General features: G+C 47.8%; 1 protein-coding gene across 3 annotated transcripts in view; it reads left to right on the top strand.

The window, feature by feature from the left end:
* The window catches only part of EPHA3 (EPH receptor A3), an 861,555-nt gene that overhangs the window by 451,589 nt on the left and 387,144 nt on the right, over positions 1-22,822 (top strand). For 2 of the 3 annotated variants that reach the window (XM_086934429.1, XM_086934427.1), the window contains exon 7: positions 18,415-18,577. In XM_086934429.1, coding sequence (XP_086790555.1) covers positions 18,415-18,577 — 163 coding nt within the window. The remainder of the gene's footprint in view (positions 1-18,414; positions 18,578-22,822) is intronic. The other variant, XM_086934428.1, reaches the window with a different exon arrangement.

The following is a 22,822-nucleotide window of genomic DNA, read 5'->3' as shown; positions in this document are numbered from 1 at the left end:
CAGGTATTCACGAAGAGGTGGTAGGCTGGCTGGCTCGGGTAGCGTCCAGTGTGTGTGTCACCACGAGGGGGGAAGAGATTGGGCCAAATCCCGACATAGTTCCATCACTGTCCCGGTCCTTCTCCGGGGTGAACAGGTGCGGTTGTCCTTCCAGGTCCGAAGCCGGGGGCGACGAGTGCAGTCCGGTCGCCGCCCGTAAGGCGTCTCGTCGCTCCTGTATGATTTGTGCGAGGTCGGGTGAGCCAGCTTGGGAGGACGCCTGGCTCCTGGGGTGTCCAGATCGCCCGTGGCTCGCGCCCCGTCTCCTGGATCGTCTGGAGTCATTGTTGCGTGTCTTCTGGGGTCCAGGTTTAGGGATCAGTGGGCAATGAAATTCGGTCCACTCCTGCGCGTCCGCCGCCGTATCGAAGAAGAGTGCTTTCCCTTTGTGGATTACCTTGAGGCGGGCAGGGAACAGCAGGGAATATTGAAGATCGTTTGCGCGGAGGCGCCTTTTGACTTCCATAAACGTGGATCGTCGCTGTTGGACCTCTCGGGCATAGTCCGGGAACACCATGACGTGCTGGTCTTCCACCCGCAGGGGGCCCGCCGTCCGGGCCGCGCGGAGCACTGCATCCCGGTCTCGGAAGTGTAGGAACTTGGCCAGCATGGGTCGTGGGGGAAAACCAGGTTTGGGCGCCCGGGCTGGGACCCTGTGGGCCCTTTCGATGGAGAAGAACGTCGATCGGTCGCAGTCTGGGGTGGACGATTTAGTCCAGGATTCCATGTATGTCAGGGGGTCCGAATTTTCGATCCCCTCCGGCAGGCCCAGGACGCGAATGTTACAGCGTCTCGAGCGCCCCTCTAAATCCACCGTGCGTTCCTCCAGGGTCGTCACGCGGCGTAGGATCTCCTGCATGTCTGCCTCCTGCGATTTCACCGCTGGTTGTAGTTCAGTCACAATCCGCTCACCCTCTTTCACCCTGTCTGCCAGTTTACGGTGTTCATCCCGAATTAGGCTAATGTCTGTCGTCAGGGTGCCCAATCTTTCCTCCATTGAGAGGCGAGACATTTCTATTGCCGCCAACACCTGGTCCAGCTTCGCTGATAGGGTAGGGTCGGCTTGCGACGTATTGGTTTGCGTCCATGCTCTCGTCTGTGGCATCTTCTCGACGGCCGTTTCCGGGACCGCTGCCGTCTGTGTGGCTCTCGGTTTCCCCATGGGTGCTGCTAGAAGGGGGAGGGGGGGTTCCCCTCTGGTCGTTGCGTGTCCCGAGGGAGATAGGTCGTCACCACGCAGTGTTACCGGGTGGGCGGCAGCCGGGTGCTGGTCAGTTCACTAGGTCCTTTCCCGGCCCAAGGCGAGGTCTGTCCCGCCTCGGGGAGCCCCCACCAGGGGCGTCAGGGGAGGTTTGCGGTTGCCGGGGGCCGGCTGCTCCCACCGCGTGAGGATCCTCTCTGCTCCGTGGGGTGAGGTCGTGTGCTCCGGGTACAGCAGGTCAACGTGGCCGGGTCAGGGGGCAGTCGAACGTCTGCCGGTCTTTCCTGTCCCCTCAGGGTCTGGGGCGGCCTCCTCTCGTCTCAGGGGACAAGCACTAGATCAGGGCGGCAGAGGCGGTCGGAGCTGACAGTCCCGGTGTCAAAAGGCATGCGGGTCTCCCTCGGCGTGTGGCACAGCGTCAGTATCGGCCGGGAGGGCCAGAGGGCAGATGGTGGGAATTCGAGGGGGTCCCAGTGGTGAGGCTCGCGCCGTTTTGCGGTGTTCAGGCCTCTGTGGGCGCCATCTTAGGGTCAGGCGCTTGGGTCCGATAGTCGTTGCGGGGTCGCGAGGGCACCCTGGGTCCCCGAGTTAGCCAGTGGTGTGAGTCGACTTGCTGAGCCCCCGAAGTCGCAGGGGGGGCCACAGGCTTCAAGTGTCTCGGGGAAAAGGGGGGGGAGAGAGGCGGTCACTCACCGCCGCTGTTCTGGTACGTTTGCCGGCCCTGGAATGGCCCACCACCACGTCGGTAGCTCGTCCGCCGGTCCTCCACGCCCCGCGGCGGCGGAGCGGGTGATATTGTAAAATGTTCAGGCTCCCGGTGAGGTCGCAGCGTCAGTGCGGTGGAGCCCCGGTGCGGCGGCCGCCATCTTGCGCGCCGGGGGTGGTGGATCAGGAGAAGGTGTCGTCTGGTGTGTACTCCGGGGGGGGTCGGTTTCGCCGTAGCCCCGGGATCCCTCGCAGGTGGTCGCCGGTTCCGCCTCCCGGGGTCCTCAATCACTGGGTCGGCTCCTGGCGGCGTATGCACCCGCCGGACGGAGCCGCGCCCGCCATCTTGAGTTGAGGCGCTCCGATTTTGGAGACTCAGCCTGTGTTACCTGTCCGCCGCTGTCGGAGGACGTTGGAGCGGCACCCCAATGCTCAGGGGGAGTCCCAGGTGCTTTCCCGGTGGGCTGAGGCTCCCGGCGATCTCGGGAACTGGGCTGGATGCTAGCCCGATCGCGGAGCCTCAGCAGGACACAGCCGTCATCGTGGCCTGCTAAGCCACGCCCCCCGGGACAATCCCAGATCATATGTCTGAAATCGGCCCCCTCCTTGACACATCTCGACACAGCACTGTGGTCACATTAAAATATTTGTTAATTTTTGCCGGGGTGGGGTATGCTCTATGGAGTTTGAAAAATTTGACCTGTTGGAATCTAGCATTCCTATTGCATTTCCAGGGACGCTCAACCAACTCCGCCCACAATTTCTCTGAGATCTCACTAACCAAGTCCTTCTTCCACTTCTCTTTCAATGCTACTAGGGGGGCGAGCCTCTCGTGTGTTATTCGGCACGAAACCGCCTGAATTGTGCCCGCCGCTAACACTACATATTGGCAGATCATGGAGGTCTTTAGCTCTGATAGTCGTTCCCCCCAATGTTTTTGAATTGCCGCCACTAGAGCCGAGCGGATCAAGTAATCCCCACAGTGGTCCCTCAGAGTCTCAAAGGGTAGGAGAACATTCTCCTCATACAGATCTCCTATCGCTGTCTTGGCCATGTCAGTCCACTGGTGAATCACCGACCAATTACCCCCATGGGCAAGTATAGTGCACACGCTGATAGGAATTTCAGGAGCATAGGGGCGTGCAATCTGCGCCCTCCGTTGGCTTCTATTCCAACTCAATCTATACGTTTTTACTTCCATGGAGAGTGCCCTGAGGGACACCGGTCATTGTAAAATGATACAAGACAATATCTGTCTGGCACTCTTCCGCCTTCTCGGTCACCCACTCCCCGATACTCTAACACCACCTCCTGGGTAAACCATTGCAGTTGGGCCACAAGGTAATAGGACTCCATGTCCGGTACCGCTAAACCACCCTCCCCTCTCTGGCGTAATAAGGTTTTCAAAGTCACCCAATAAGCCACATCAATAAGATTACACTTATAAGAGGAAACAGGGCAAGGCGTTGGTGTAGAGAGGACAGTGTCAAAGCTCACAAAATAGAAGATTTAATGGAGCTATCAAATGTGCTGGGGTGAGACTGAAAATGAGATTCAGACTGGTGCCCCTGAGATTTTTGGATCACTTATTTGCATGACTGAAGGCTTCTTTGAGCTATCCAATCCATCTCAGACAATGGCCACAGGTGGGGTTATCTCCTGCTCTAGTATTAGCTTCAGTAACAGAGGGAACATTACAGCGACTTTAAGCTTGGTGCATCATTGAAGTCTTCCTCTGCTCCCTCTGAGAATCACAATCGGCTTTGAACCTCTCTTGAGCGCCGGGAAGTGTGTTCACTCCTTAGGGCCAAGGCCAGGGAAAATGTCCGAAGAGATACAAAAGGCTAAAGATGTACTGCTGGGGGTCAGAGAAGAAAAACCAAAATGGGAGATAACTCCAGAGATAAATGTACAAAAGAAATACCCTCCCTTGACTTGGGGGTGAAAATTCAGTCCTAGAGAAAGGACTGAGAGACAAACTGTAGCACAGTTCATGGAACTGAAGGCTTTGCACATCAGGCATTAGGGAGACAAGAAAGTGCAACAGGCACAGCCTGAAGCATCTGTAACCTACTCCTTATCAGAGTCTGACCTTGCAGCACACCTCAACTCTGCAAATTCAAGCACCCCTCCCTCTTTACCTACATGAACATATGAAAACCGTAACATAGAGATGTGTAGCAAGACAAACATTTTGTAAATTTAAGGAATGTTAGTAATACGCATGTATTTTATATGGATATGTGAAAATTATATTTCTCAAAGGCAACACTCGCAGCAGCCAATCAGCAGGCATGGACAGCACAGGGTTTAATAAATGTCTTAATGTGTTTGACCCAGTTCTTTTTCCATTTCACTTGGAAATCAGAAAACTGAATTTATTTCCTTGAAATTTAGCAAATACACAAATGACTCAAATTGCACAAAATATGGTCTGCTGTGTCTCGAGTGAAATTTTCACATGAAGTCACACCTAATATATAAAAAAAAACCACCCAAGCAATACTGACAGGAGAGTAGGAGACTGGTTTGAGCGGAAAATATTTCTGTGCTAGAAATTTTCTGTTCGAAGCAATCTTCCACGACCAAAAAAATGACAGAAAATGTATCAAATTTCAGAAGCCAATAAAAAATACACACGACCAATATCAACCTTGCATGGTCTGTAAACTGTTGCCATCTAAATTGGAGTAGGAATATAATGAATCATTTTCAGTTCTTTGATGCCCATGACACTTATTTGGCTACGTGAAAATTAACTCTTCCTCCTGAAACTAAATGCTGAATGTTGCTCACCATTAAAGCACAGAGAGAGATTAAAAACTGAATGGAAACCCCGTCCATCCGATTGACGCAGCAAACAGCACTTGCTCTGCCACACACACAGACATGAGCGATTCCTACATCCCAGAATGAAATCAAAGTGCCGGCAGATTCCCAGCTGAGAAACCTATTTGCAACCTTCAATCCTGCTGCCAGATAATCTTACAAGGAACTGGATCGCTCACCAGCCATCGCATTCCACATATCACGTGTGCACTGCTTACTTGCTAGTGCCTTGAATTATATCAGAAAAAGCGAGATAGAGAATCCTTTCTTGCGCCACACTGAATACAAAGTAGCCTTTATCACTCCATGTTTCGTTGTGATAGATACTAAGCAATGTCAACTTTAGCGACAGTAGCAACTCACACAGGAGGACCGCCCACTGGAGTGTGCCCTGCCACACGCTTACTTCGCCACGATTTATCAAGGGTGGCACCACAATACCCTCGCGCAGCAGAGTATGCTGGAGGAGCGCTCACGTACCGAGGCTGATTGAGGCACTGGTGCCGCCTCAGTAGGTAGAGATTTCACAAGGTTCTGCTGGTCTGGGTTTGCTGTCTATCGGTACAAGGCAGTGCCGACTCACAGTACTCACGGGGGGGGGGGGGGGCGGGGGCGAGGGTTGTGAGGGTTAGGTCGCGATTGAGGGGGGTTTAAAAAAATAAAATGTAAAAAAAACATGCAGGGTCCGCGCTTTCATTATTCATTTGGTGATTTGGTGTGCCTCTCAAACACAGATGCTGCACACAGGCCTTATCGCAGAGGCCCACAAGTGCTCAGCAGCGCAGAGGAAGAAAAGCCTGTACTTTTAAAAGAGGGCACGAGCTATGCATTACAAGGCAATTACGGTCGGTGAACATTGTATGTTAGTGTCACGGGACTTGTTCATGATGATACTTTCAGCCACAGAGCTCTGAATGGGCAAGTACTCGCTTTTACTGAGTCCTGCAGTTCTTTAATTAGGAAGGAATAGTACCTGCACTTCTGTGGATTGGCGGGGAGAGTGTTTAAATACTTTTCATGAGAGAGTGGCAGTACCGGCTCGCAATACTCGGGTGGGGGGGTCGCGCTGAGGCCGGGGGGAGTCGGGTGGGGGCCGAGAGGAGTTTAAAAATAAAATAAAAAACTTACCGGGTCCACGCCGCCTCTGCTCCATGGTCCCATTGGCGCCTACAGGAACAGCCATGTCTCCGTCACAGCTGGCAACCCCTCTCAGCCAGCGCCAGGATTGACTTAGGGCAGTGTTACGCTCTGCCCGCCTGCCCATTAGGAGACCGAGGTTTGAGCCTTTGCTCAACCCTCGCTCTCCTAAAGGCATGCGCCACCCACAGAAGACACCAGTGCGCATGAGTGGGCACGGTGCAAAAATTTGCCCTCCATCCCCACTCATGCGCACATGTGTTGTGCTGCTGCCTGCCCCTGTCAATGCATGTCAGTCAGCATGACGTCGGACCGCCCACCCCCTTCAGACTCTGAAGGGGGTGGGAGGTCCGACGTCATGCTGGCTGACATGATTGTCAGTTCAACTTCGGCGTCTTTGAACTTAAGTAAACTGAGAGTTTACTTAAGTTCAAAAACACTGAGGGGGCTGCAGGTGCGGGCGGATTGTGGGGCAACGCCCCAGCGCCCTTAATGGACGCACCGCCACTGCAAATATCCTGATGAAGGGTGGCTTTGGTGTCAGTGATGGAGTCCAATATCTGCTTCAGCTGCTGATGGATTGGGTCTCGCGGGCCCCATTGCTAGTGCTCATTTGCCCTGTCCTCAGGGTCCGGCACAGCCCCTGCCACTTTAGTCCTCGGCTTGCCCATGTTTTCAGTGCAGTCCATGGTAACAGAACCCTTCTGACTCCCAGAGATGTGCACAGGCAGGCCTCAGGGTCCCTCTGATCACCTTGTCCGGCCCAAGCAGAACCAGAGGGGACCACCAACACGGGGGGGGGTCGCCTGCGCTGTATTAAGATGCTTCAGGCTCTTCCCCTCCCACAATTAATCCACAGAGCCTCCAGTCAGCAATGTAGCTTATCAGCCATCTATAGCATGTGGTGGAGCAGCTATTAACCAGTTCCTCACACCAATCTTTGCCAGCTGTTTAATGTTATAATTCGGGCCACAGCTCCTTAGGTAAGTCATCCTCTAGCCACAAGGCAGCACAGACCTAGCCCCTAGGCCCACTCTCAAAATGGCGGTCCAGCCGTGGTGCGCAATATCGAGCCCAGTAGGTCTCCAGGAACCTCCACTGCCAATTAAAGGGGGGCCGCGCTGCTGTACCTGCTCTGTGATTCCCGCCAGGGCCCTGATCGTTGCAGGAGAGTAGTATAGCAGGAGCCAACCTGCAATGATTTCCAGTCTGGTCGCGCTTTGCAGTGTCGCAGGTCTCAGCACCCTGATCCCACGTTGAATGCTCACGTCAGCGGTGAGCCCATTTCAGGAGCCTCAGTGTCCGTGCTCAGTACGTGTCCCACATGGCCATACAATGAGAAGGCTCGTGCAGCAGAGAGGCCCGCGGCTCTTGCAGCTCCCCAAGGCCGGGGCGTCACGTAACAGGATGGCTGCCACAGTCCTTTGGTCACCCTGACTCCTCCCCTAGGGATCGGCGCCGGAGTGAGTCACCTCACAATGCCGGGACCGGGGACCCCCACAGACAATTCCCCCTCGGTCCGTCAGATCTCCAGACGCTCAGGCGGCTGTGAAGCACCACCGCACTCTCCTAGCCGGTCCGGGTGACAGGATAATTAGGCAGCTGGTGTGGAGTTCTGGGCTCAGGCGTCCACCCTCGGCCCTAGGCAAGCCACGCCCCCCATTTCAACTGCTGTGATGTGTTGTAGATACATGTAGTCATTGCAAGTTGGCCAATATCAGATGTAATAATTATGACATACGATAAAAACCAGCATGGAGATGTTCAGTATTTATAAGGTGTGATAATTATAACCTATCACAAGTGTTTGGGAACAAGATGAATATTTGGGTGCTTACTGTACCAAAGTCTATGTTCCAGAAAATACTAGACTTTTCCCCCCAATAAAGATCTGCAGGGTTGACCTGCCAATATTTATCACAAAACTCATAAATCCGATATATGCAGCAACAGAAGCTACCACACACACTGGAATTTATCAGCTCACTCACAATGAGGGCTCAAGTGTTATCATGGCTTAACATAATGTAAACGAGCCCTTATGGACAGATGGCGCAATTATATCATTTGTGCATAGTGACGCTTGGCAGAAAGTTAAGAGATATGATTGGTGTGGAGATATTCCCCTTCAGTCTAGCGATGTGTGAGGTTGCAAAGATGTGCGTCTTACAACTTTGTGTCATTTAAAAAAAACTGCTTTGCAAAGTGCAAAGCTGGTAACGATTTTAAAAAGGGAGAGGAAAAGTGGTCCTACGTGACAGTGCAAAAATGCTTCTGCTGGCTTTAAGGGCCACAATCAACACTATGGGGCTGAGACAGACACACACTGCCATTCCTAATCATTGAACGCCCCATCCCCTCAGGATGAGACTTTGGGTGGTGGGGCATCGAGGGGTGCTTAACTGCTGAACAGCAGCTCTCTTCCCAGTGTTACTCAGTGCCGACGTCTTTGCTGAACATTAGCAGAAACATCATCCTTTCAAGGGAGCCAATATGCCATTGTTTCGGGGAAATAATCTCCCTTTCTTGGTAGGTGATCTGTCATCAGGGATCTATCTGGTGCATGACTTCACCACATCCTCAGAACTGATGCCACCTCCTCTGAAAGCCACTCTTGTCTGTGTTATCTGTACCAGTTCCTGTGTGTTCCAATACACATATCACACGTCTGGTGTTTGGCATCCATGTTACTTTTCGCAAACTGAGAGCCAAAAATTCCAGAGATCTTAATGGAAAATGGTCATGCCTGTAGCACCGGCTTCCAGAAAGCATCTTATAACGAGATAAAGTGTCAACACTCTTATTATCAACTTCTAAAATTTGTAAGAGAGTCGGATGTTCGATTTCAAGCATTTTTGGATAAATGTTCTTGCAAGTCTATGAATATTAGGACCGTTGGCCATGTACTTACTCAGGACCAATGCGGTGAATTGTTTCAAAAACAGTCTTTTCTCGTTCACTATTATTTTTCCCAAACCTTCACAGACACAAAAAGAGACACATATTCCAGAAAGTGTATTATGGAATTCAAAATATTACCTTTTACCTTAGTCCACTCCAGTATTTCCAGCGTTCCCATTTCCCCGACATCTGTGTACAACGTTTAGTACCCACTTTTTCAGCGCAACGACACCACGCTGAAATTCGTTAGAAACTCGTCCCAGACCTTCAAGTCTTGTTTGGGACCTTGGGAGAGATGTGAGAACATGCACCATGGCTATTCCAGGCTTCATTAATAGGGCTCTCTGGTGGAATCCTTTTGGTACAAAAAGGGGGGGGGGGGCTAGAAGATAAAGCAACTTTTCAAAGAACATACAGAACGTTGTCACTGCTCTGAATGAGATGACTTTGTTTAACGACAGTCTTGCCTTCTGGTTGATTGTGTAAATGTCATTTTCTAACAGGAACAGCTGCTTTATAGAGCCACATGCTTCTCTGGTGCCAGTGGCATGCCCAGTCTCTATGGCATTTCCTGGAATATGTTCACCAGCATCCTGCATTCCTCTTCTTTTTCTTCTTCTGCTATAAAAACTGAGCCCAAGTAATATGCAATCCTTTATAATTCACAGTTCTTTCTGTATAATCGTTCCAAAAATCTGGGGATTTGCTGTAACACCGCATATGAGGCCACACAATTGTTGGGCATACTGTTGGCAAAATAATAGCGCCCTATTGCAGTAAAGTTCAGCTGCAATTGTTATCGGGATGAACCAATAGTCATCCGATGACTTACTTAATGCCAACTTTGCCAAAAGTGCTACCTTTTAACTTTACCTCACCCTCCATTCGGTTACCTGGACAGGCGTGTAAGCTATGCATAGTCTTTTCTACCCAGGTGGTTCTTCATGGTGTAATCCGTAAGTCGTAAAAGGTGAAAGGCCATCCTTACCTCTACTGAATGCTTCTTTTGCAACAAACACAGAATTGGCAATTTGAAAAGCAGGATAAGCATTTCATCAAATTAACCTGCGCTCCACGCTAGGCTGCGTTCTCAGTTTTTACAAAAGCATGTCAGAATGTTTGCACCTAAACCTTACCTTGGTCCAAATCACCTTCCATAAATGTTTAAAGCAAACAATCTGCCTCTTTCCTGTCCTGGATACCCTCTATTACTCTGTATTGTTTCACCAACTTTTCTGCTTTTGCAAGGATGTTATCTCTCCTTATCTGAGCTCTAGACTGCACTTACCTCCATGTCACCTCTTTGATTTGTGGGTAAGGTCTGAATTTCTTGACACATCTCAATGTGTCCTCCTTTGCCCTCTGGCTTATGTCACCATGTGCCTCCTGTTTGATTAATTGAGAACCGTAGCCCTTTGTGAGAAGCCTGGCGAAGGATACCATGACATTAGAACATGCCTATTACCTCCGATAAGATTCTCATCAATTTAATTGTCAAAATATTTGTTTAGGTATCCAGTTTCTTCTGTTGCTCTACTAATCCTAGACAGTTCACCTCAAAGGACAGGCTTGGAACCATAGCCCTTAGCCAAAAAAACAAAATAAAAACAAAACCTAACCCACTTAGGGTGCCACTTAGGGTGCCTCCCAAATGTCTCTACTGAGTAAAATCACCTAGTGGTGGCAAATGGGACATCAAGGGCAAGAGTTACCTGCAATGTCGACATCAGTACCAGAATGTAAACCAAAGTTTGCAGTGGCAGAAAAAGTTCAAACCAGTCCTATAATGGTGGAGGTTGTGACCTGTATGGTGCCATGGGTCATGATTGAGTCCTGGCATCCCATCCAGGTCTATAAAGCAGCCTTGTGGCCTGCAGCTGAGCAGCAATTTTTGATCGCAAGGTTCAGGTGGTGCTTATCGTTGGCAGCACTATCAACAATCCTCCCGGCTCCAATATTCAGAAGGCCACAAGAGTTTTATGTGATTTCATAGAAAAACTATTTCATGGAATGCCTTTACTGAGTAAACATTTTATCTAAACTGTTTAATGGAAATTTTCGGAATGAATATGCAATAGTTGTAGGTCTTAATTTAGAAAAAAATGTTTGTCTGAGATATTTATTTCAGTGGTTTACATCAATGGACACTAGTTCATATTTATATAATCTACATTGTCAGACAATTACTTTGGAAGCTTTTAATTCTCTGAGCCATCACCCCCGGCAAACAACATCTTTTGCTGACCCTTTACAACTCCTAAACACCATCAATTCCTGCCCCTAAAACCCCCTAACCACACCTAAACAACCCTCATCCTTGAAGCCTAAAACCCTTTCTACCCCAAAAATCCACCATCCCTGAACCCTAAAATCACTCACTACCCCTATCCACACCCATTCCTGAACCCTAAAACTCCTTTCTATTCCTAAACCCCACACATTCCATACTCCTTAAAACATCTCAGCACACCCAAACTCCATCCTTCCTTGAACTCTAAAACACCCACTCCGCCTCTAATCACAGCCATCCATGACCCTTAAGAACTCATCACCCTAAACTACTCATCCCTGAACCCTACAACCCCTCTCTACATCTAAACACCAACCATCCTTGAATCCTTAAAACCCCCTACTACCCTAAACTCCACCCCAAAGTGAAATATAAAACCTCTTCACCACCCCAGCTGCTACCCATAATTGAATCTTAGAAACCCTCACCAGTCTAAAACTCCACCCAATATTAGACATCCCACGCAACGAACACATCTCTGGTCACCTTAAAGACCTCCACTGGCTACCCGTCAATAAGAGGATTACTTTCCGACTGCTTACCCACGCACACAAATCACTCTACGACATCGGACCAGATTGCCTCAACTCTCGACTGTCCTTCTACACCCCCTCCCGCCAACTTCGCTCTTCCAGCCAAGCCTTCGCCACTGTACCTCGCATCAACAAGACCACCATGGGAGGCAGATCCTTCTCATACCTAGCTGCCAAAACATGGAACTCACTCCCCGCTTACCTTCGCCTCACCCAGAATCACCTAACGTTCAGAAAGCAGCTTAAAACGTGGATATTTGACAAGTAATCCTCCTCCCCCTCCTTAGCGCCTTGAAACCCTCTGGGTATGTAGTGCGCTATATAAATTGTTTGACTTGACTGACTTTGACTTGACCAGGTTCTTTATAGAAACCGCCGCTAGTTACGCAATTTCTGATAAATGCGATGCGTCACTCACTATCTGGGGCAATTTTGGATGTATATTGCCGCAGTCATCGTCAGTTGAATTTCGAATGTCTCAAGCTGCGCGCTTGATTGCAGTTCTGACTGACGAATGCCGCTGCCAAACGGTTTTTAATTTATTTAACTAACACTTACTGCTTCCCAAACATCCCGCCATTCATCGAGATACCAATTCCATGACTTTGAAATGATACTCATACAAACAGTGATTTCAAGGCAAAATGTGCGCACAATTCAGCTCCATGAACAATATGCACTTAAAAAAAAACATGGAAAGTATTATGTTTGAAAAGGAGGATCCCCTTACAGGGAATCTATGGGCCAGATGTAGGAGCCAAAATACCGGTCGGTAACGGCCGATTTCGGCCGTTACCGACCGGTATTAAGTATTTGGCATGTAGGGGCCCTATTTTACCGATTCGGTAAATTTACCGAATCGGTATTGGTAATTTTGAGATGTAGGTGGGACTCTTCTGAGTCCCACAGGCCTTACCGAATCGGTATTTTACCACCCAATCCAATTTGGTGGTAAAATACCGATTCCAGGTGTGCATGCACACCTATGGCATGTGACAGACAGACATGCCCTTATGGCATGTCTGTGTGCCACATGTCACACATGCCTGAATTCGGGGTGCTAGAGGGTGTCAAAGTGACACCCCCTGCACCCTTGCAACATTCGGTATTTACTGAATCGGTAAATACCGGTTCAGTAATGCCCATTGATTCCTATGGGCTTCAATGCCCATAGGAATCAATGGGCATTACCGAATCGTTATTTACCGATTCGGTAACTACCGATTCTTACAGAATCGGTAATTCAATTACCGATTCTACCTAAATCTCCCCCCTTCTATTTTACTGATTCATAAATACCGAATCGGCAAAATTTGGTATTTATGAATCGGTAAAATATACTTACCTACATCTGGCCCTAAATTCTTTGTATTATTGCCCTTTTCCGAGGGGCATGCACTGAAACCATCATATGTCAGGGATGCCGAGCACCAAGGCTGCGTAGTCTTGATTGCACCTTATGCCCTTTCATTCACCACCAGACACTACCTGGGGCATATTACCAAGGACCTTATGCACTGAAACCATCATATGTCAGGGATGCCGAGCACCAAGGCTGCGTAGTCTTGATTGCACCTTATGCCCTTTCATCCACCACCAGACACTACCTGGGGCGTATTACCAAGGGCCTTATCGCCGCTTTAGCGGGAATTTTTCCCGCTAAAGCGGCGATAATTTTATCACCCTATTACCTAGCTGTCGCTAACACCAGTTAGCGACAGCTAGTAGGAGATAGCGATCGTCTTAGGGCCCACTTTGCATGTCAGCGATAATTATCACTAATGACATGCAAAGTGGGCGTGCCAGGAAACAGTCGCTAACATCGCTATCTCCTATTACCTACTTTTGGAAATATTCGCGCTAAGCGCGAATATCTCCAAAAGCTAACGCCTGCCCAGAGCAGTTCTTAGCCATGTTATACAATGGTAGGTGGATAACATGGCTAAGAGCATTAGTTCGGTAATACATGAATATCGCTGACTTTTCAGCGATATTCATGCATTTTGGCCGATTTTTATCGCTTAGTAGATAAACCTTGGTAATAGCAAGGGTTCTAAGCGATAAAAATAGGCGAAGCACGGCGATAAAATTATAGCCGCTAACCAAGCTTAGCGATAATTATTGCTTATTCTTGGTAATATGCCCCCCTGTCCCTTTACCTCACGCTTCCGGTTATTTTTAAATTTCTCTTTCTGCCACTGTTTTTCTACCTTTCTCTTCCTTCTTCTTTCCCCCTTTTGCTCTGGACCAAACTCTAATTAAAAAAATCTATCCATTTCACCAAAAATGAGTGCTGGTGGGCCCAATCTGCAGGCGCCGTGGGCGCGAGTACTACCCTGGGTGCAAAGGACCATTTAAGCTAAGTACTGACGCTGCTTGCTGACAGTGTTTTGTCCCTTTTTCTTTCCCATTTTTGCTTTCCTTTCAGGATGTGCCAAATGCGCCGTCCCCTCCCTCCCGCGGTCTATGGGGTGGATTTTCATCCCTTGTGAAGTGAGAACTTACCTTTCTCACCCCTTCTGTTGTCTTTTTGCTGAATGGTCACTGGCCATTTGGCCCATTGATCGCAGAGTGATTTAGTGATGTCTGAATGTCCTCACTGCCATTCGCCTCCTTTTTCACTTATTTCCCTCCCTGCGCACTCGCACAGTTAGATTTTGCAATTTGGCAATCTACCATGAGAGTGTCTCGTCACTGCATAAAGCTATACTACCTACCATTTAGTCTCAGCCACAGGCAGAGCCACGCACCTCTGCTATTAGGTATGAGTTGTGCACCCTGGCACCTTGAGCACAAGTAACTGGCTTGAATCGGCTAATCTATCGACAAAAATTCTAATTGTCTGTTTGTCTTTTTTTGTTTGTCTGTGTCTTTTTATTCCCCACAGGTGCTTTTTACTTTTTGTCTCTAAATTCCAGAGACCTGAGGTTGTGTGCGTCCTGCCCTCGGGTGGTGAAGCCCCTCCTCCTTTTTTTGCACTTCACAGACTTTTTCACTTTCAAGTCCTCTGGTTGGGTGGGCCTTAGAGTGCCCATACCGCCGAGGTTTACACTCTAGGTCCTGACGAATGCCAGGTTAATTGTACCACACCGGCTGAAACATGTTCATGTTGACCATTCACGTTGTCACTTAATGCTAGTGGGAGTAGACCATCCAATTAGTTGGCCTTACTCACCATCACATTTTTTAACCTTGCCCTTGATGATCTCTGATTAAATGAATTTTTTGATACATACAAGGCAATTTTAACTCACCACTTCACACTATTCACGTAATTTTTCACATAGCCCTCCCACCCTCACAAGACCAGCTCCGCAGTAATTCTGGCATCGCAGCACACCAGGGTGGCATTCGGTCACACCCGGTGGGGCCCGATGATGAAGCAAGTCACCGACCAGGTCGGTGAGTGAGGGCTTTCTTAACAAACCAAATGGGCTTTGTTGGTTCCTTGTGCTCTGTGCTTCTTTCCACCTTAATCAGAACAGGAACACTCTTTTGTTGTTGATGTCCAATCTGCAATCTCCAGCTCAAGCTGGAGATGTGCAATTAGGAGAAAGTGCAATATATATCTAGTGATTCCCGGAAGCACAAGACTTTGCAAAGCAGAAAATGTACAAGTCACGTACCGGTCAATCTCAATAGAATGCAGAGGTACAATCAAATGCTGTGGTGACTAATTTGTCTATTCTTTGGCTATAATAAGTATGTCATTCCTAAGTGGTTTTTCAGCAATATACTTACTATTTCTTCTTTGGTAAGGAGGATCTGTGAATACTGCAAATGTCCTTGCTTATAGGAGAATCTTGCACTGTGTTTTCCAAGATAGTGAGAAGAACAAGATGTTTCCTGGAGGAAAGTCTGTCTTATGCATATGACCATGCCAGCCCTTCTGAGCAAACTCTTCAGTCCAAGTGTCAAGGTCCTATATAATTACCAAGGGTGGGCTAAATAGCAGAATTTTGTCCATTGAATTAAATTTTGTGAAATTACATTGTGAATGTGAATTATGGTTTACCGGTATCTCACATACATTTTTCATATGAGCCCACTCTTAGTAAAAAGGTGTTACAAGAGCCTGTGAATGAGTCAGTTGGGTGCAAGAATTGCACAAAATTGCTTAAAACCAAATTTCACACATTTGTGGGTATTTTAGTAACGTGAATTTAGAATTATGCGATTTTCCCTTTCGTAATTAAAAGTTTGCATAGGCCTAAAACACAGGTAACGAAAAAATACATACATACATGGATAAAGAAAAATCCCAGAATGTGGCTTTATACATCATCTTGCTTTTCAACTTTGTGTGTGCAAGTACAACCACACTGTGATTTTTGCCAAGCAGACGTCTTGTGGTGCATACAATGCGCAGCATCGACACAATGAAAGTAAAAGTGAAACCAAAGATTTTTTTTTTACCTTTTCCACTTCCCATTGGCTATCAAATATGCCCCTGCAATGTCAATTATAGATGTATGTGACCAGTGGTTAATTTGTAAAAATGTAACTTCTGGAGCCAGCTTGCACCAGTCCATTTCTCCTGTTAGCACCGCCTAAAACAGAACCATGAAATTGGGGAGAGGATGTGGCATAATGGCCGGTACTACCAACTTCGTACCTGAGGAACCAGGTTTGAGTTTGGCATAGGCCCAACATCCTGTGATTCTGGGCAAATCATTTAATCTCCCCCTGCCTACCATAAATTGATATGTCCTTAACTGGTGCTCATGAAAAGCACCAGTGTTGATGATTAAGTGCTGGTGCTGAGCACCGGAAACCACCGGCTCAAATTAAGCACTGTATGCGATAAATATTACTTTGAGGTGCATCTATATATATAGGTGCATATATATAAAAAAAATATCCTTTCCTCTGGAGCACAGAAGCATTTTCATCAGGATAAGGAAGCAGTGCTCACTTCTGAATAGGGCTAAGGGAGGATTGTGCGCGCTCAGTCTACTTTAGCTGAACAGGAAAATAAAACTTGTTACAAGCCTGGTCGTCTGCCCCTGTTCTCACAGCGTGTTCATTAGGTGTTGGTTTTACTGTGTACCACCAGCTCTCCTATGCCACAGATCAGCAGTCGGCGCGCAGCCTGGAATGCGCCCTTTGCTTCCTACAGTCTGCTGCGAGCTCAGAGTGGGCTGGTGAACCAGCGCCGTCTGACTTGTTTTATTGAACGAAAATGTAGCTCTGCTTGTTAGCAAACCGTTAGGACTGTGTTATAACGTTGCTAGCTGGCCTGATTGTGTCTAATAAACTGTAGTGCAACTATTCAACACGAAGTGCACTTTACAAGACAGTAGTGTGCTTTAACACGGAAAAGGAGGGGGTTCTAGAACGTTCTAAGGTGAATAATTGCTAATCAAGGGAGTACATCTATAAACATACAGTGCTTATCCCACTAGCAATCATAAGAGACAGATCTGCTCTCTTTACCATTCAATGTTAACGGGCTATGCCATTTCCCCAAAAATTACCTTTTTAAATAGTGTTTTAATCCACTCTTTTATTGTCACGAAATGCTGTAAACGGGCACTACTACTGTTTTCTAGACCCAGGAGACACAGAGACGTTTTAAGACATGGGGAAAGTGGGCTCTGGCCCAGGCCCCCAGCCTTTCAGGGGTTTCCCTGATAGAGGCAGTTCTGCCCTGCAGAATTTTGCCCTGATGTTCTTGTAAACAGATTGTTTCAAATACTGTTCTCCATTTATCAATTTTTAAGTGGGTGATGTGTAAGTCTATTTGACATTTTGCCATGAAATGTTATGTTGAAGTTTTATGCAACATCCATAAACATATTCCTTTAGAGCAAAACAGGATCTCGCATAAGAGAAATAGGAGGTCGTAACAGATTATTTGCAATAATATTAGAGCACTGCTGTAGTGTTACAGTATTGGAAACACACCTCACTGTCTAGGAATATTAGATGTACAAAACATTTAGAATTTGGAGGAGCATACCTGTGCCCTGTCAGTGACCTGGCTAAATAGGGCATGAAAGAGGTGAGGTTGGATCATAAATTCAAAGCTGTTGTGAACAGGGCCCCCTAAAACATGTTGGGCCCAGACACCTCCAAAATCCTTAAGATGTACCTGAGGAGACATTTCATCTATGCATGCATCATCATGTGTAACTTCCAGCATTTCATGTTATGCTTCTTACATGGAGTACCTGAGATCACAACATTACGCCACCTTGCGGAATTGTGATCTCATTTGAAGAAAAATTCTATTGAGGGAGTACAGGAGCAACACAAAAGAACTGAACGCGAGCAGCTGCTGTTCGAGTCATGTGTGATATTACACTTTTTTTTTTTTTTTTTTGAGCAGCACATAATAATCTCACCTTTATTTATATAAATCAGCTGAACCTACATGTTCTCCAATTACTGTTTAAAAAAACCCCCATCATTTAATCGGAAATTGTAGCACAAAATGTGTCCTCGCGTTTAAAATACACACAAGGATACATTTTATGCAAAAGAATAGCACAAAATACCACACCAGCATATCACATAATAATCTGTAATTTTGTATATTGTTTGCGGCATTTTATCTGATTTCCGCAAAATAAATTACATAAGTTTCCAACTGCAGAGGCACTCAATTTAATAGGTGCGAAAAGATGGAAGTCCCTCACACTTTTGTAGGAGTGTCCACCAGGTCACAGTAGATATCTGCTATGACCATCAAATCATGAATGTCATGAATATCTAAAACAGACTCAGTTTGTGCATCTACTATTTTGTGATTAATATGCTTATTATTTCCCCAAAAGCAGGAGCAGGAGACAAGCTACACTATTTTGAGATCGAGGGGCACCAACGTGACCATCAATGGCCTGAAACCGGATACTACGTACGTGTTCCAGATCCGTGCTCGTACGGCAGCTGGATACGGACCAAACAGCCGCAAGTTTGAGTTTGAAACCAGCCCAGACTGTACGTAAACAAGGAATTTATTTCAACTACTTTGATTATTGCAGCAAATGTTTTGTATACCCGCTCTATATGCTTGGTTGTAATATTTATTCAGTGTTACAACTGACTGGTGGTCTAAAGAAGGGTCTCCAATCAGTTGTTAGTGAGCTCAGTGGCGTAACACAGGCCCCCGCAACCCCGCGATGCGGGCCCCCAAGTTCCAGGGGGCCCCCAAGCACAGTACTCCAGCCGGGGATCTCCTGATTAAGTCTGGAGGGGCCGCCACGTACCTTGCAGGGGGCCCCCTCAAGTTTAGGTACGCCACTGCGTGAGCTACTGTAGCTCTCTAGCTACCTCTGAGTAGCTCCCCTTTGTGCAGCCCAACTTATTAAATTAGAAAGCTTTTGTTTGGTTGAATTAATATACATATAAAAAATGGAGATTGTACAACACTAATAAAATTAGTAGCTCTCAATGTGTTTCATTGAACATAAGTAGGTCTCAGTACAGAAAAGTTTAGAGACCCCTGGTCTAAAGTAATAGGGGTGAAAAAGAGGGCAGTCACATTTTGGATGATTCTTGAGAGAGAGATAAATGATAAGAGAGATAGGACTCTCAACGAACATGCCATTCACAACTGTTAAGGATTTTGTCTATTAGAATATATCAAGCCTGGGGGGCGTGGCTTGGACGGCAGGAGGAATGGCCGCCTGAACCGAGTGCTCCGCGGAGAGGGAGAGCGACCTCGGTGCTACCACTGCTTCCAGCGGCGTGATTCAGCCCAGACCCAAGGCTTCTGAATCCGGACCCTCGCTGCACACTCCGATGCCCTGAAATCGGGCTGTGAGCACTTTTACGGGACTTTGCTGGCCTTTGTACGGCCACGCGACCCTCGCCCAGGCTATGCCCAAAATGGCGGCGCCCTGTCACAACTGCAGCGCCTGACCCTCGAGTGATCCGGAGGTGCTACCACTGGCTTCTGCGACCCACCGCCGGCGTTACAGGTCACTCAGCCCCTGGATAAACTTCAGCCAGTGGGTAAATGTCGTCAGAAGGAGGTGAGTGACCGGCTGCAAATGTTTCACCCAGCTCCACGCGCCTGACTCTAAAATGGCGGCAGCGCCGACAGCGATCCCCACGAGGAGTACACACACCGACTCACGGTGAGCTTCTGAGAGTCTCCCAATCCCATCCACCGCCATCCTCTGCCAGACAGAGCCATAAACTCCTGTCATGTGAAGACCTACATGCCTTGCCACACTTGCCACACTTACCCATGATTGACTGTGTCTGTGCCTGCACGTTTAAGCCCATGTGGGAATCAATATCCGTACTCACAGCCACAGGGATGCCTCACTACCACAGGGATGCACTACATCCTAAGAGGAGTTCCATACCCATGAGTTACAGGTGTATGTACTGTTCGGCTTCTGCGCCCCGATCTTCCTGCTTTTCCGTACATCAGTAAACAGGGTCATACAACCATTGGTGCCTGGACCTGTCTGTCAAGAGGCCCACAGGGGATCAAGTAATCCTGCAGTCATCTTCCTTTTCGCGTGGGCACCCAGTCTCAACAACCAGCTGTGTCTTCTTACAGCACCAATCGCCTGGCTGGTTCCCAGCAAATGCAACCACGTCTCAGATGTATTAGTGGCTCCACTGCCGTCTCCTTTCACCCTTATCAGCCAGCGGTGTCCTTCTACAACACCTACGATCTGACTGCTTCAGGACAAACGTGAGCACAATCCTGACGGGGCCGGCAATCCTGCAACCCGCTCATATCGCAAAGGTGCTCATCCGTGCCATCCAGGAGAGTTCTCCACCAACACGATATAGGGTCAGACAGACTCACTGCGAGCGAGCACACTCACCAGGCAATAATGGCGAACAGAGAAGACAGGAACAATCCTAAAAAGGTGAAACCAGACTCTCTCTTGGACTCACCCATCAAAGGAAAAGCCGATATGGCAGCTAACATGGAAATGATCCTCAGGAAACTGGCAGATCTACATGAACTCACAAAATCCACCAAATCCAACACCGACTCAATGCAACTTGAGCTTACCGCAATCAGAGCTGACATAAATGTAATTAACACAGGCCTGGGCGCGGCGGAACAGCGAATAAGCGACATGGAGGATATCTCAAAACAGTCAGTCTCCAAAATCAAATGCCTAGAAAAGACAACGGATGAGCTGAAGCGCCATAACGCGGAAATGGAGGACAGGAACAGAAGAGGTAACATCAAAATCTTTGGTGTTCCGGAGAATTCAGAAAAAGATGCGGATTCCTGCGTGGCATTCCTCGAAGCATGGATCCCAATGGTCACCAAACTGGACTTCCCACACGGCCTCGAATTGGATAGGGCACACAGGATCCCCACTTTCGCTACTAAGAGCTCAAATGGTCCCAGACCACTTATCTGCAAACCACTCAGATTCCAACACGTCGAGTTGATCCTCCAATTCGCAAGAAGAAACCACCCCATCTCGTGGGACGGCCATAGAATCATCTTTACTCAAGATTACTCAAGGGACACAGTGGCAATACGAAAAGGTTTCCTAGATCTAAGAGAAAAGCTAAGGTCCAAAAGCATTCCTTTCTCCTTTGCTGGTCCAGCGAAATTCAGGATTGTAATCAACGACCACCCGAGATTCTTCACGGACCCCAAAATTCTTGCTGATCTTCTGGAAGACCGTCAGGAACAGGAAATGGAACTGGCGTCCGGCCTCTCGAACAAGAGGAAGACTTGACCCCACTTAAAGTCCATGAGCAATCTGTCGGTCTAATCTCGATTCCATCCTCACTGTTATACTTCCACAAATGATGCCGTGTTGTCATCCTCCAGCGCGATATGCCGAACTCTGCTTAACAGCGGACATTTTGTTCCCTTTGCAGGTCTCTTCCACGTGGTATCGGCACTGTGAGTAGGCCTTAAGCCCTGGTATTCTGTTGATCCTTCATGTATAACGTTGTATGATTGTCGTAATAGTGCCGATTATATTTAGTCAGCAATGTTCCTTATAGCTCACCGTTACAGATAGTTATAGGTGTAATTGTTATATCCTGTTCGCACTACTGCCTTCCATTCATCGCCCTTGTCATTGTTATTGTTATGGTTAATAAGTCGCTCTTTCCACCACCTAGGCAGTTTGAATTAGTTAGATGTTTGTAAAATTGCAGGTACTGATGCCAACATTATCTTACATTAGCCTAAGGAAGCTTACAGCGACCACATATGTATCCCTAATTTCCGCCTTGCACGGGACTGCCGTCGCACTCCCGATGTACGTATAGGGGGGGAGGGGAGGGAGGGACTGGGGGAGGGGGTGGGGAGGGGAGGGGTGCAGGGGGGGGGGAGAAAATGGAGCTACAAGAGTTCAAAGTGCCTTATATTTTTTTGTCTATGTTTTGTTTTGTTCATATGTTTTCCTTTTCCACACTTGTCAGTTGCATATCATTGCAGTCTACTGTACCTTCACGCAGGGGCCCTCACGTTGTCTGTAAGGAGCATTTGGGGGAGTCGCTGACGATATCCCTTGATTCAGAGCGCTTTCTCTCAACGCTGCTTCTCAACCCAAATGGCTAAGACAAACTCTCTAGCTGACGATCTTACGATTGTCTCCCTTAATGTTAAGGGCCTCAATCACCCGGTAAAGAGGAGGAAAGTTCTTGAATATATATCCAAATCCAAGGGGGACATAATTTTACTCCAAGAAACCAAACTATCAGAGGACGATCTCCGCTTCTTGAACATCCACTGGGCATCACATATCCTATCCTCACCTGCTTCTCATAAGAAGGGAGGGGTTATCACCATCCTAGCGAAAAAAGCTAACCTTACTCTAGTCTCACACTCCCATGACGATGCTGGCAGGCTATCTATCACTAACCTCCTCAGGGAAGACGACCCTTTACATATACTAAATATTTACGGCCCAAATGCAGACGACCCAGATTTCTGGAATTCAATCGGCCGCTCATTAGAACCTATCCCTTCAGATGACTTGTTGATAATGGGAGGCGACTTTAATCTCCCCCTTGACCCAATTCTCGATAGGCAATCCAGATGTGCCTTCCACCCCTCCCGCTCACACGAGGCCCTTCTTCGTCTATGCGACAGATATCACCTGAAAGACTCATGGCGCCTACAACACCCGGACGGTAGGGATTACACATTTTATTCTGCTCCACATAACTCCTATTCCCGTATCGACTTCATATTGATCTCAAGCCCCTTCACGCATCTTATAGAAGAGACCGTTA

This window comes from Lissotriton vulgaris, chromosome 8, assembly GCF_964263255.1.
Source record: "Lissotriton vulgaris chromosome 8, aLisVul1.2, whole genome shotgun sequence".
Classification (NCBI taxonomy): domain Eukaryota; kingdom Metazoa; phylum Chordata; class Amphibia; order Caudata; family Salamandridae; genus Lissotriton; species Lissotriton vulgaris.
The sequence above is the reverse complement of the archived record's forward strand: the minus strand, read 5'-3'. Positions and strand labels throughout refer to the sequence as shown.